The sequence below is a fragment of the Rattus norvegicus genome, chromosome 12 (assembly GCF_021556685.1).
Source record: "Rattus norvegicus strain SHRSP/BbbUtx chromosome 12, alternate assembly SHRSP_T2T, whole genome shotgun sequence".
NCBI classification, from domain to species: domain Eukaryota; kingdom Metazoa; phylum Chordata; class Mammalia; order Rodentia; family Muridae; genus Rattus; species Rattus norvegicus.
This window is the reverse complement of record NC_141545.1, coordinates 8,028,708-8,042,858: the sequence shown is the minus strand read 5'-3', so window position 1 is coordinate 8,042,858 and position 14,151 is coordinate 8,028,708. Positions and strand designations below refer to the sequence as shown.

Below are 14,151 nucleotides of genomic sequence, written 5' to 3'. Positions count from 1 at the left end.
TGAACCATCTCCCCAGCCCCACCTTAAACTTCGGATCCTTTGCCCCCACTCCTGAGATGGCAGCTGTGGACCACCTTGCTGGACTGGAAATAGAATGTGTGGCGTCATGTGCGCCTGCCAAGCACTTTCCTCCAAACCACACCCTCAGGTCTACTCACAACACGGGGTCACCCGCTACAGTCATGTTCCCCATCCATAAAACCTTGGCAGGAGACGGCCCCACACAATGCATTCCCAACCCAAAGAAGGCCTGCTTCAGCCTGGAATCCCTTGGATAATTTTATTGCTAGAATCTGGTCATAAGTTCTAGGGCGGTTCCAGAACACCCTGTTGCCGGGATGCTGTTATCACTGTGAAAATAATAAAGGGTAGGCGAAGATGGCGGTCACGACTGACGAGGGGTGCCACTCAACCTCAGAGATCGAATGCTGCTGGCCCACCGTCTTTACAAACGAGATCTGCTAGGAAGGAGCCCAGGGCCATTGGTGACAGATAACTTATGACGCTGTCCTACTGTGTACAGTACACAGCTGAGAACCACCCGGCCACCAGGCGGGGATATACTGAATCCTTCCCAGGGCCAAGTGGAAACCATCTGAACTTCAAAATCCAAAAACTCAAGGTGTCTGATGGTGAGCCCACCCAGCTCTGGTTGGGGACTGGAATGTTCTCTTCAGAGTGGAAACTTAAACGCCAGCTTTCCTAAAGTGCTCTGATGCATCTCAGTACAAAACCACAAAACACTGCTTAGCAACATGGCACAATGAGGTCTGGTAGATACATTCTGGACACAAGACGGGGACAGAAGGACCAGAATAAAGGCTGTTCGGGGCTGGGGTCCCCAGGCACACCACTCCTGGCACACTCTGAAGTCGTCAGAGGCCATCGCTCTTAAGCTTGGTTACCACACCTGCAGACGCTCCCTGAGCTTCTGAGTGCTGAAGTCTTGGCTCATGCCAGCAGCCTCTGACGCCTCCCTGTCCACAGTGGTGGGGATGGCCTGGCTGTCTGCGCCAGGTATCACAGGGCAGCAGGGCTCTTGGAAATGGTTCCTTAGGATGCTGGCTCTGGAGACTGACTTGTCCTTTCTGTGACTAAGAACCATCAGTGTAGGACTTGGTCCTGCCCGTTAGTACCTCAGGGCAGGTGCAGCAGGGAAACCTGGGTAAGGGGTGATTCTGGGAACAAGACCAGGCTGGACCAGCTGCTGTCCTGCACAGGCTGCTCCCTGGCAATGTCCCTGAATGGGTTAGCGCTGCCTTCCTGGCAGACCACTGAAGGGACTAGGAAAGCCAACTCGCTTACGGCAACCGAACACTGTCTGTGGGATATGTGCTGCCCTGCTGAGCCTGGAGTTCTGCAGCTCAGATACAGTGGGTGGGAGGACATGGCCGGCGCCCCGAGAAGCAGAGTTGGGAAAAACCCTGGCCTAACACCAGGAGTGACCATTGTTAACCCCTCTTCAGACTGATTTCTGAACCCACAGTCTGTTGCTCCATGGGTTGCCTGGGGCTGCCTAAGTCTTTCCAACCCCATGACCCTCTGTAGTTACCCGGTGCTTAATGACTCAGTTCAATCCAGAGATTCCTGGGGGTTATGGAGTCTGCCCCTGGGGCTGGTGTCTTCTCAAACCTGCCTGCTCTGTCTCCTGGCTCCCTCTGCTGCCTCTGGTTTAAAACAGCTCTGTGGTTTAGCTGGGGCTCCACCTTCAACTTAAAAGAACTTTGTTTGAGCATATATATATATATATATATACATATATATATATATATATACACACACACACACACATATATATAATATGTGTGTGTGTGTGTGTGTGTGTGTGTGTGTGTGTGTGTGTGTGTGTGTATGTATGTTCGTTCAAGGGGCTACCCACTAAATCTATAGAGAACTGTGAGACCACCATGTGGGCAATCTCAGATGAGCAAGTGCCTGGCTGTGCAGGGGAAGGGGATGGCCAGACAGAACAGTCACCCACAGGGTTCCCCAGAGACACAAAGGGTTATCAGGACAGAAAGGGAAAGGGGTCTGCTCTTGGGGCCACGGCCCCTCAGAAGAAGATGACGTCTTCCTTGCCAACTTCATCTGTGATAGTGGGCGGTGTGGTTGGCAGCGAGGGAGCTGGGGAGGCAGGTGGCAGTGACGTGCCTCCTGACTTGAAGGCCTCGGGGGCTGTGGCGGCCGGGACCGGGCTTGGGGCTGGGAAGCAGGGGTCTGGAAGAGAGTTGAGGGTGGTTACAGGAGTGTTAGAAGCTACTGCAAACAGTGGGCAGCCGCAGTGGCCAGAGGCTGGGCTCACCTGGGGCAGGTGCAGATCCATGGGCTGCAGGTAGGACGGGGCTCAGTGAGCGGCGGTTTCGGGACGCGTTCTCGTCCTTGCCCATGAGCTTGTTGAAGAGCGGCTGCTGCTTCAGGTCGAAGGATGCTGGAAGAGGGAAGGGCTTGAACCTGACTCTATGCCGCCTGCTGGGGGTGGGTCTCCTTTAGTACTTGGAGGGGTGGCATGGAGTCACTCAGTGTTGGGATGAGAGAAGCGTACAGCTTCCACACGGACATCCCTTTCCCATGATCATAGGACATAGAGAAGTCCCACAGTGCCTTGTGTGTCAATAGGGGATAGGGAACCTCTATGATGCTTGTCCCGTGCTCCAGCTGGGAGGTTCTAAGAAACAAGTAGTGTGGTGATCTGGGACAAAGGTTTCAGTGAATTCTGTCTGGGCGGGGTTGTCCCGTGGGCGGGGCCATCCCATGGGCGGGGCTTTGTCTTATTTGCTTAATCAGTGTGGAAGACCCAGCCTGGGCTCCACCATTTCTTAGGTTTTGGCCCTAATGTTTGGCTGGACACCAAACATTCATTTTCCTCTGCTCCTGACTGGATATGACTGGCTGCCTCAAGCTCTTGCTGCCGTGACTCCTCATGATGACAGGCTCAAACCTGGCACTGTGGGGTCAGGGCGTTCTATCACAACAGAAATCTCTCTGCCTTCTTGCCCATGCTGGCGCTCGGTTATCTGCCTCCCTGCCTGAGGTGTGTGCACTTGAGCTCTGCTGCTGGGACAGAAGTCCGTTGGGAGGGGTGTGCTGCTTCTCAGAATGGCGTAGGGGTCCTTGAGCTATGGGGTGGGGTGCAGCTCACCTGAGCTCTCCCAGCGCTGGGAACCCCTGCTCTTGCTGTTCTTATCCTTGCCCCCCTTGGTGGAGGCGGCCAACTTGGTGGGGATCTGCTGCTGCACGGCTGTCTGCCTCTGAATCTGATTGGTGGCACTGAGCAGCTGGATGGGCACATCACTCTTGGCTGGCCGGCTCTCAGCAGGGGCACTGTCCCAGCGGGCCACCTCAGCTCGCTCTCCGTACTCAGGTCCTGTGCCGTGTAGCATGCTCCCCTGTGTTCCTGGTGCTTTGGCTGGGGCCAAGTGGCCCTCCAGCCCATCCCCATTGAAGTTGAGAGGGTGGCTTGCAGGCTGGGCCTGAAAGTAATGGAGGACAAATCCCGTTGCCGCTAAGCCCGCTGGTGGTTATTAACCCACACCAGGCTTCCTATCCTTTTGGTGGCTTTGGCCTGGGGAGGACCAAACACAGGGGTTAAATGCTCTGATGAAGGGGTGTTGCCCACCCAGCTCTAAAACTCACAGAGCTGCACTTCTGCATCCTGAGTGCTGGGATTAAAGGCGTGTGGCATTAGGCCTGGCTACCCCATGCCCTAGGGTCTCAGCCCAAATGTTCTTTAACTTGCTGTGTAGCCAAGGATGCTCTAATTCTCCTGCCTCTAACTCGAGTGCCACCATATTTGTTTTTTGTTTTGTTTTGTTTTGTTTTTTTAGTACCGTGCTGGGGTTGGAACTAGGGTCTTCATGTACACTAGGCAAGCACAAAACAGAGCCACACTTGCAGCTGAGTGAGTTTGGCTATACAGGTCCACTAACCTCTGCCAGCACTTCCGGGGGCAGTGCCCCCGGTACAGTGTTCTGTTTCTTGAACCTGCGCAGTAGTTCCAGGCGCTCACGTTCACGGTCCACTGCTCTCTGGGCCTCGCGCAGACGCTCCAGATCATGCTGGTAGGCCTGGCGCTGTCTCTCCAGCTCTGTGCGCTCCTGGTCCAGCCGCTGGCGCAGCTGGCGCGCCTCGCCCTCTCTCTCCTGCAGTCGCGCGCCTGCCAGCTCCAGTTCCTGCTGCTGGCGTGCCCGCTCCCGCTCCCATCGCTGCTGCTCCTGGCGCAGCTGGTTTTGCAGCTTCTCCACACCCGCGCGCTCCTCACGCTGCTTCTCAAAGTTGCGTTGCCGCTCTTGCTCTAGAAGCAGGTTCCCACGCGTTGATTGCAGCCGGAACTGCTTCTCACGCTCCTGGATGGCCATTCGCTGCATCTCCACGTAGCTATCCTGTTGAGCGATGACTGCCTAGGGGTATAGGGACAGGGGCGCATCTGATGAGAGTCATGCCCTTGGGTAGACCCAACCAACCAGCGAAGGGCAGGGGCAGCCAGTCCCTCCCTGGTGCTGCAGGTACCTGGAGACTAAGAAGCAGCTGCGACAGGGTCTGGACCCGGTGGACCAGCTGCAGAGAGAAAGCCACATTGGTCTACCTGGTGAGGGTACATGGGGCATGTGGGCATGCTGTCCCTGTGGGAGATGGACCAGGGGCGGTACCTCTGATTCCAGGACAGTGGGCAGACATGGGCTACTCTCTGCGCTAGGCATCTCCACCTATTAAGATAAGAACGATAGAATCAAATGGGATCCAAACCACCACAGCTCACTATGGGAGGGGACAACTCGGTGCTGGGCTGTGACCGTGCAATCCTGTGGCCACCTGATGTATGCCCACCTGAGAGTCGGGAAAGTGAAGGTGTGGGGAGCTGGGGGATGGGTGGGTGGCTGACCAGCTCTACAGTAGGGTGGGCTTGGACGTGAACCTTGTGTGGCTACACACGTAACAGATACACGCATATCCAGTTTCAGACAGCTAGGGCAGGCAGCCTTAGCTTCTGGATACCTCAGCAACAATGGATGTGTGGAGTCAAAGGTGGAGGGAAGGCCCAGTCAGGAGCACTGGCAGATGTCACCACATACTCTGGATAGCTCGTGGAGCCAGTGTGGGGGCTTCGGGCCTGATGGTGTTGAGGCAACTATGTTGTGTCCACCCTCCTCTCCACCCCTTCCCAAGTCACTGCTTGCCATTCCCAGGAATCTACAGGAGTCATTTTGAAAGCTGTCATGTTACTGGCGGTTATATCAACGTGGACTGTCTTTACCCATGCAATCAAAATTACCAGAAGCCACTTACAGCCTGTGGTGATTCCTCGCAGCAGCCACTGGGGGTGGTGGTGTCACAGGGCATGGAGTCCGGGCTGCTAGCAGGCCCTTGCCAGTCTTGGGGCCTGGGGTCACTGTTGTACACCTTCCTTTTAAAGCTGCCACCTGGAGACCCCAAACAGATCACAAGAGGATGCTATGAATCCCAGAGGGCTTGGGATCCCCCTCCTCTGAGCCCAGCCCATGGAATAAATGCAGGCTAGGGTATTCCTGGAGGCCTGCTACACAGTCCTGGCTTTGTAGTCCAGAGCTCACAATACCCAGAAGGCTGTGGAATGTTCTCAGAAATTAACCGTCTTCCCCGCCCCCAGCTCTGGAGAGATAACTCAGCCTTTAAAGGCTAAGGCTCGCAAGTAAAATTTCAGGAAATTACAGCATAAAGTACTGGATCCACCACTCACAAGCTTCCCAAGGCACAGCCTCAGAAGAGACTGACATGCTTACCCTTGTTGGGGCTGCCCACGCTGTCATAGCCCCCGAAGGTCTCAGCCCTCCGAGGCAGGCCTGCAGAGACACCTCCCTCTTCCACTTGGCTACTGGTGCTGCCCACGTGCCGGCAGATCAGGCTCTGGATGCCCTCAACTGCGCGGGAGAAGTGGGGGACACGAGTCAGCAGGTGATGGGGTTATGTTGAGTGCTGGAATGAAGGGTCCACACCACTACCTTGGCTTAGGCAGTGCTGAAGATAGAACCCAGTGCTAGGCAAGTACTCTAACAACAGAGCCCCATCCTGAGCCATCATCCCCAGCATGTAAGGGAGAGGCCAAGGGAATCAGGCAGCCATTGGGTTTGAAACAATTCATCTCAGAGGCAGGCTCCTTAAGATTCAGGAAATTCTGAAGGGAGGCTTGTTAAGACTCAGGAAGTCAACAATGTACAAATCTCAGGAAGTCCCTGAAACTTAAGACTCTCTAACCTGTCCAGCCAACTTCACCTACAAGTCTTGAAGAGAGCTTCAGGGTCCCAGCTTTCATTAGTCATCGCTTAGGCTGGGGTAGCTTTCAGTGATGCAGCTGCCTTTTGAGTTGTAAGCAACCCCTCACCCCTACTCCTTCCTGTAAGTGACCCGAACAAACTTACTGATTCAGCAAGTTGGCCTGGTGTTACTGTTACTTGGGTCTGTCATCAGTTCCCTATCTGGGCCTAGGGATGTGATGTACCAGTCCTTACCTAGGTCTAGTAACAGACATGTTAAATGAAGAGCTACACAAGAGGGCTGCCCCGAGGGTAAGAGTGCTCTATATACCCTTCAACGGCCAGCTACTATTTCAAAGTCTCTAGCCAGGGGAAGAGGCAGGGAGAATATTCCCAGCCCAAGTACCAGATTTGTCAATGTTATTGGAGGCCAAGAACAACAGCCTCAGGAGACATGGGTGAAGGCGGTGTGGGTGCTGCTGGAGAGAGCAAGACACCCATTGGGTCTTTGCTAATCTGTGCAGGCAAAGGGTTGAGTGGTCTCAGCACTGGCTGCCCACCCTGCTCTACTGCATGGCTGCAATGGAACTGACAGGTGCTCCTGTGGTAGGAAAGGCTCTCCTCACCAGGTCTAGCTCTGAGGCTGCCAGAGGTGTCTCTGCACGGTCAGGCTAGAACCGTGTGGGGACAGCAGGTGATGTCCACCATGGTTTACACCATGGCTGCTAAGCCTGCAAGTCTGCTAGAGCTAGAGGTAATTCTGGCCCAAGGTTAGGGTGCATTCTAGACTCCCAAAGTCCCTCAAAAGAGCATACGTATTTTCCTGAGGATATTATCAGGGGTCTATCCCGGAGAAGAAGGGATACCTGTATCAGGGAACTTTGTTTTACTAACAAAGATCTAGATTACATTACTTATTGATTGACTGATTGATGATTGTGTGTGAGTGAACTCGTGACGTAGCACACGTGTGGAGGTCAGAGGACAAGATGTGTTCGTGCAGTTGGCTCTCTCCTACCATGTGGATCTCTAGGACTGAACGCAGGCTGTGAGTACGTGGGGGATGTGGAGGCTAGCATCCTCACCTCCCTGCCCCGGAATACAAGGTCTCCCAGGGAGCGTAAGTGCTTAAAGGATTTGGGTAGAGCTTAGCTGTGGAGCCACAGCACATGCTGGATTCCACTCCGGATTATGAGAAAAAGCACAATGACAGTGGTCCTGGATAAGCAACAGAGCTGGGCCTGGCTTTGGTCCCCAGGCAGCCCACCCTGGAGTACCATAACATAGCTCAGCGGGGTAGCTGACTTACTCTCACTCATGGCTGATCTGAGAATCTGCTCCCCTCGTAGGGTCTCAGAGGGGTCCCCTCCTCCTCGGAAGAGGCCTCGGCACTGGGCCGACTCATCCAGCCCGCTCAGCTGAGCCATCTCCAGGTAGATCTGCTGTTTCTCCAGAAGGCTCTGGGCGATCAGCTGGTCTTTCAGGCTCAGTCGCTCTGTAGGAGAACCCAGAGATGACGGTCAGTCAGCCTTAGGGATCTGCCCTTGGAGTCAGGCTGTGAGGGTGGGGCCCCCAGCTGGACTGTGCCTTCAAAGGTCGACTCCCTAGCCTCTCTCCAACACCACTAGCTTTGCAGTGTGATCCTATCTTCTTGACTGCTCCTCTTATCCCCACTTTTGTGAACACCAAAGTGGTGGGTAAGTGCCTGTACAGCCAGGAGTCTGGAATAGAACAATTTACTAAATTTATTTGTATATGTATGTCTGTAGGCATGCACATGTATGGAGGTCAAAGGACAACTTGTAGGAGTCAATGCCCTCCATTCTGTGGGACCAGGGGATTGAATCTGGGTCTTCACACTGACCCCTTGCCAGTCAGGTTTGGTGTTGCTCCTGCTGTTTGTTTTTTAAACATTTACTCACTGGGCATGGTGGCACATGCTTTTAATCCCAGGACTTGGGAGCACAGGCATCTCTGGTCTACAAAATGCAGCCAGGACTCCATTGAGAGACCCCAAAAACCTTCCATATTATTTATTTGTGTATAAGAGCGTGCATGAATACTTTTGGGTGTGCACAAGCTTGAAGGCCACAGAGATGTTAGGTGCGCTTCTCTATCACTCTGCCTATTCATCTGAGGTAGGGTCTCTCCTCAAAGCTGGGCTTTTGCTTTCTTAGCTGTCCTGTAAGCCAGCAGATCCTGGCAATCCTCGACTCCACACGTTTCAGACCTGCCGCTACGCATGTGCACAGGACGTCTGGCTTCTTTTGTAGGTGTCGCGTCTGAACTCTGGCCTACATGGTTCTGCAGCAAGTACATCTCTCCAGCCTGTTTGTTTCGTTGAGCTAGGATTTTATTCCTCCCCAGGCTGGAGCTTCCCCCACGCCTTGGCCACCCAAATACAGCCATGCTATGGGCTGTGAGGCTCGGGAGCAAGCTATCTTCACTTGCTGAGCTGTCCTATCTGCCTGGAAAACAGAGGTGGTATTGACTAAGTTTTTGTTTTTGAGATACTGCCTGGCTGGAGATTCTTGGTTTACCTGGTAATTGCTATATAATACAGGCTGGCTTTGAATTCCCACCAGTCTTCCCGCCTTGGCCTCTTGGGGCTGGTGAGAAGGCTCAGTCGTTAAGAACGTTTGTTGTATGTCCACTGCCCACATACGTATACTTCATATCCATTTTTTCCCCCCCGAGACAGTTTTTCTGTGTAGCCCAGGCCATCCTGGAACTCACTCTGTAGACCAGGCTGGTCTCGAACTCAAAGAGATCTGCTGGGCTCTGCCTCCCAAGTGCTGGGAGTAAGGGCGTGTACCACCTCTGCCCAGCTCCATTTACTTGTTTATTGTGCCGTTTAATTTTTATGCTACTTATTTGTTTGTTTGGTCTCTGGCAAGCCTTGCTCACCCCATAGCTGAAGATGCCCTTGAACTCCCGACACACATCCCTACTTATGTGGTGCCAGTGTTGGAAGCCAGGGCAAGCTAGTCAACCACTACTGAGCCACATTCCTGGCCCTGAACTGAACTCTTAAGAATAGGTGAACCTTATGGTGTATGCGTAAAACCTCGTGAAGGGACAGAAACTTGATGTGGACCCATGGGTTACAAAAGGAACTTGCCAAGGTGCTGACCCCTCTTACCTTGAAAGTCCCGGAGTTTCATGGTGCGGGCTTCAGCTATCCTTCTCTCCTCAGCCTCGAGGAAAATGCCCTCCTCCTCGTCAGGACAGCTGCAGGGAAAGGGGACACTACCATCAGTGTCTCGTGGGTTGGCTGCCCTGGCACCAGCGTTGCGAGCATCCTCTTTCTGACCCCCTTGTGAGATGGTTTGAGGGATAATGGAGTCCTAGGTCTAGACAGGACTGTCTCAGCAGTCTAGGCAAAGACAGAGGACATCCGACATCCTCTTCTGGCCTTGGTGCCTGAGTTCTAGCCTCAGCATCTGCATGATAGAAGAGAATGACTGACTCTTCCTCTACGACTTGGCCTCTAACCTCCACGTGTATGCCACAGCTTACCTCCCCAATAAAGGAATGTAACTGTGAAAAGATTACTGAGGCAGGCCTGTGTTAGCTGTAGAAGGGCTCCTCCTCTGACCTACATCCCCACCCTGTACAGCTGGTTTGTTTTCTTTTGTTTCTGTGTAGTCCTGGCTATCCTAGAACTTCTCCTGTAGACTAGGCTAGCCTCCAACTCAGAATTGACCTGCCTCTACCTCTCTGAGTATGGGGATTAAAGAATGGTGTGTGTCAACACTGCCCCATTTTTTTGTTTGTTTTGCTTTGCTTTTTGAAGACAACCATGCAACACCCCAGGGGAGCCTTGAATCCACTGTGGTCAAGGCTGGTGTTCTTTTCTGACCCTCCTGCCTCTACTTCGCAGGAGCTAGAATAACAGGCACCATCAAACTGAGCTCATATGGTGCACCAAGGGCTCTGTGCACACTGGGTAAACACTCTATCAGTAATGACTCACAGCCCTAGTCCTGCACTTTGTGGGGGACTTCAATTGGAGGAAGAGAAGGGGAGACAAGGACAACCAACAACACACGACAGTTCTCAAGGGGCGACTGTGATCCTTCTGCCTCAGGTTGCTCATATGAGGAGTATAGGCATGTTCAACTTTTTTTTTTTTTTATTCTTTTTCTTCTTTTTTCTTTTTTTCGGAGCTGGGGACCGAACCCAGGGTCTTTGGCAAGCGCTCTACCACTGAGCTAAATCCCCAACCCCCATGTTCAACTTCTTGTTGAAGCCCAGCTTCTTCTATATTCTTTAAAAACCATTGTTATATTTAATTTATATGTGTGTGCAGGTACCTGTGGGTGCTGGAAAAGGTTTTAGATCCCCTGAATTAGAATCACAGGCAGTTGTGTACCTCAAGGCATTTATCTGAGTGGCCCACAATAAAGGTCCAAGTTAGAACTGCCTGGCCCCTCATTCGCTGGGTACAGAGATATCATCCAGGCCGTTCTGGCATGGTGACTGGTTGCTGCTATCAAAAGGAGAAGAGGCAGACCATCCGTTCGTTTATGAGGATTGGTAGATGCTCACTTAGCACTCATGAAGCCTAGGTTCCCTCCTGGGCACTGTGCGTGCTGGGAATTCAAAGCCAGCCTGTATTATATACACACAGAACCTGGGAGGTGGAGGCAGGAATGGGGGTCATCAATGGCTACAGAGTGAGCTGGAGCAAAGGCAAAGTCTATATGAGACTGTTTCTCAAAATCAGCCACCTACCCATCCATCCACCTATCCATCTACCCACCCACCCACCCATCTATCCATCCACCTATCCATCCATCTACCTATCCATCCATCCATCCATCCATCCATCCATCCATCCATCCATCCATCCACCCACCCATCTACCCATCCATCTATCCATCCATCCATCCATCCACCTATCCATCTATCCATCCACCCACCTATCCATCCATCCATCCATCCATCCATCCATCCATCCATCCATCCATCCATCCACCTATCTATCCATCCATCCATCCACCCACCCACCTATCCATTCACCTATCCATCCATCCACCCATCCATCCATCATCCATCCACCCACCCACCCACCCACCCATCCACCCACCCACCCGTCCGTCTGTCCATCCATCCATCCACCCACCCGTCCGTCTGTCCATCCATCCATCCATCTACCCACCTATCCACCCACCCACCCGTCCGTCCATCCATCCACCCCTCCACCCGTCCGTCTGTCCGTCCGTCCGTCCATCCATCCATCCATCCATCCATCCATCCATCCATCCATCCATCCATCCACCCAGCCACCCACCCACCTACCCAGCCAGCCACCCAAAGAACCAAGTGGTCTGCCTGGGAGGTCAAGGTCACAAGTGAGTAGCCTGGAGACCCTGGGCTGTCTCACCTCTCCACGGCCCGTCGGATGTGGGCCATCCAGATGTTCCTGTCCTCTTTGGAACCGGTGTAGATCTCGTACATCTCTGGTCCCTGCATGGAGGCGCTGATCAGAAACATGGCCTTCTCCTCGTTGGCTACCTCTCTCACAATGAGCTTTTGCAGAGAGATGACGGGTGGCTTTGAGTCCTGCATGGAGGAAGGTGGTGGAAACTGTTGTATGTCCAAACAACACTGGACCTGAGTCTGGAGAGAGGGCTGGTGTAGAGGACTGGAGCCACGCCCAGACTCCCAGTGTGCATGCACACTTGCACGGAAGGCAGAGGGTGATCTTGGCTGCTGTTCCTCAGGTGCCATCTACTTTGGTTTCAGAGACAATGTCACAAGTGTGCTTGGTAATGTTGCTGGGAAGATGGTGATGAGCCCCAGGTATCTGCCTCCCAGCACGTGGTTACAAGTGTGTACCACTGCCACACCCTACTTTTTGTATTGATTCTGGGGAGTGAATTCTGGTCTTCAAGCACTGAACTGTCATGCCAGCACAATGCAGAAATGGTTTACTAACCAGAGACTTTTCATTTGATAACTTAGTATTCTTTTTAATGGTTTTTAAAAAACCCTGCTGGCCTCAAACTTACAGTGATCCTGCCTCAGTTTCCCAAGTGTTGGGATTTCAGCTGTGCACCACCCTCCCAGAAAAGGGCACCTTTCTTCCTCTGTTTTTGTGACAGAGCCCTGGCTGTCCTGGACTCACTGTGTAGACCACGATGGCCTCAAACTAAGAGTTCCACCTGCTTTGGCCTCCTGAGTGCTGGGATTAAAGGCATGCGCCACCACTGCCTGGCTGCCAGACTCTTATAATTATACATTGAGGCCCTAAGCCAAAGCACCTCAGAACATGACGGTGTATAGAGACAGGACCTTTCAATACAGTGGCCTAATCCAATATAATCAGTATCCTTATAGGACTGTAAGGTTGGGCAGATGTGGTCACAGGCCTGGCACCCCAACACTTGAGGTTTGGAGGTAGGAAGCTCAGAAGTTCAGGGCCAGTTTCAGCTAACCTGGGCTATATAAGGCCCTGACTGAATTCATAAACTGTGAGATGACAAGCGTGTGCCATCATGCCCTGATTGGATGGTGACGATGATGATGATGATGATGATATGATATGATATGATGATGATGATGATGATGTGTGTGTGTGTGTGTGTGTGTGTGTGTGTGCATGTTTGCACGTGCACGTGTGCCCGCTCACGAGTGCTTTTTTGAAAAAGAACTCCTGGAGCATCAACATTGGGTGTCTGTGGTTGCACTTCTGGGGACTTAGGTATCTGTGACGCAGTATCTGGGACATAAAGTGATCCATCAGTGATCATAAAAGGAGGCAGGAAGACAAGCGGGTCTTGGAAGATGGTGGTGTTTGCGTGTTTCCTGGAAGCTTAGGGCCCAACTGGTTCAAGCCTATTACTGCCCCAAAGTCTCCTGACAGTATGAGGGGGCCCCACAGCTATCATGGTGGACACCTCTGCTTTCTGAGAGACTATGGTCCTGAGAGGTGTGCTGGGCTAAACGGCATTTGTGCTGACATAATCTGACCCAGTTTGTGGAGAGGTGGGATTGGGTGACAGGGGATGGGAGAGTTCTGAAATGCTCTAACATCAGCGTACCAACCCTGGCAGTGCTCACCACTCAGGGGACAGAGCGGCAGATGGGATCTTCCACTGCAAGGGATCCCTCTTCTGCCCTATAAAACACTAAGTCCCCGGTCTTGGCACAACCTCCAGTCCTGCAGAGACAGTCATCCTTTGCCCTGATTGAAGGATGATCTGCTTGGGCAGAGGGCGGGATTGTCTTCTGTTTACATATCACCTCTTTATATCCCGGTCTAACACTCTGGGCCGAAAACCTGGGAGGGGTTGGGGCACCACGCCCAGCTCTTTCCTTTGGTGAACCTTTCCTCACCCCCTTTACCTGCCTCCCTCCTTTCTCTGACACCCATCCAAGTAGGGCGTGGTCACTGGCTTACTCAGGGACTGAACAGTTGCCTGTGACGACACGGAACCTCTAGGTACTTGTGTCTTTTGCTCTTTGTTCCCGTCAGTGTGCCACACAGGCTCAGTTTAGGTCTTCAGCTCCCCTGCCCAACACCCTCTCCCCTTCTCTAAGGACCTCCAAAGCAGAGGCCTTTCACTGTTTGCCTCACCAGTGTGTCCAACATCTACACACCAGACCCTGGAGTCTGAGTACCCAGGATACTGGGCAGCAGGACCATAGGAGAGTGGTGAGGCTGAGTTTACAGGCCAGCCCCACCCCCTCCCCACTTCCTGGTATAGAGGATGCCTCTGTGAATCTGTAAGGGCCTCCTTGGGCACTCCAGGAAGGGAGTTTGACTCCAGACCAGACGCTGCTCAAGTCCCGCCCACCTGCAGCCCCACTATGTCCATCCTCAGAGCAGATTCTGGCATTTCTGCTGTCACGGGAGGAGACAGACATCCGTCTCAGAGTCGGTAGACTCCCTAGCGGCCATTCAATTAGATGACAC

At 52.9% G+C, this 14,151-nt stretch overlaps 1 protein-coding gene across 7 annotated transcripts in view; it reads right to left on the bottom strand.

Annotated features, from left to right (window-relative positions):
* Positions 1–265: 265 nt before the first annotated feature.
* Positions 266–14,151, bottom strand: part of Arhgef18 (Rho/Rac guanine nucleotide exchange factor 18) — a 109,379-nt gene continuing 95,493 nt past the window's right edge. For 6 of the 7 annotated variants that reach the window (XM_087578179.1, XM_087578181.1, XM_087578183.1 and 3 more), the window contains 11 exon segments: positions 11,617–11,795; positions 9,370–9,458; positions 7,537–7,722; positions 5,757–5,894; positions 5,284–5,417; positions 4,647–4,703; positions 4,507–4,554; positions 3,927–4,397; positions 3,140–3,470; positions 2,303–2,428; positions 267–2,217 (listed from right to left, as the gene is read on the bottom strand). In XM_087578179.1, the coding sequence (XP_087434305.1) occupies positions 2,054–2,217; positions 2,303–2,428; positions 3,140–3,470; positions 3,927–4,397; positions 4,507–4,554; positions 4,647–4,703; positions 5,284–5,417; positions 5,757–5,894; positions 7,537–7,722; positions 9,370–9,458; positions 11,617–11,795 (1,923 nt within the window). In that variant the 3' untranslated portion in view covers positions 267–2,053. 7 annotated transcript variants of the gene reach the window in all.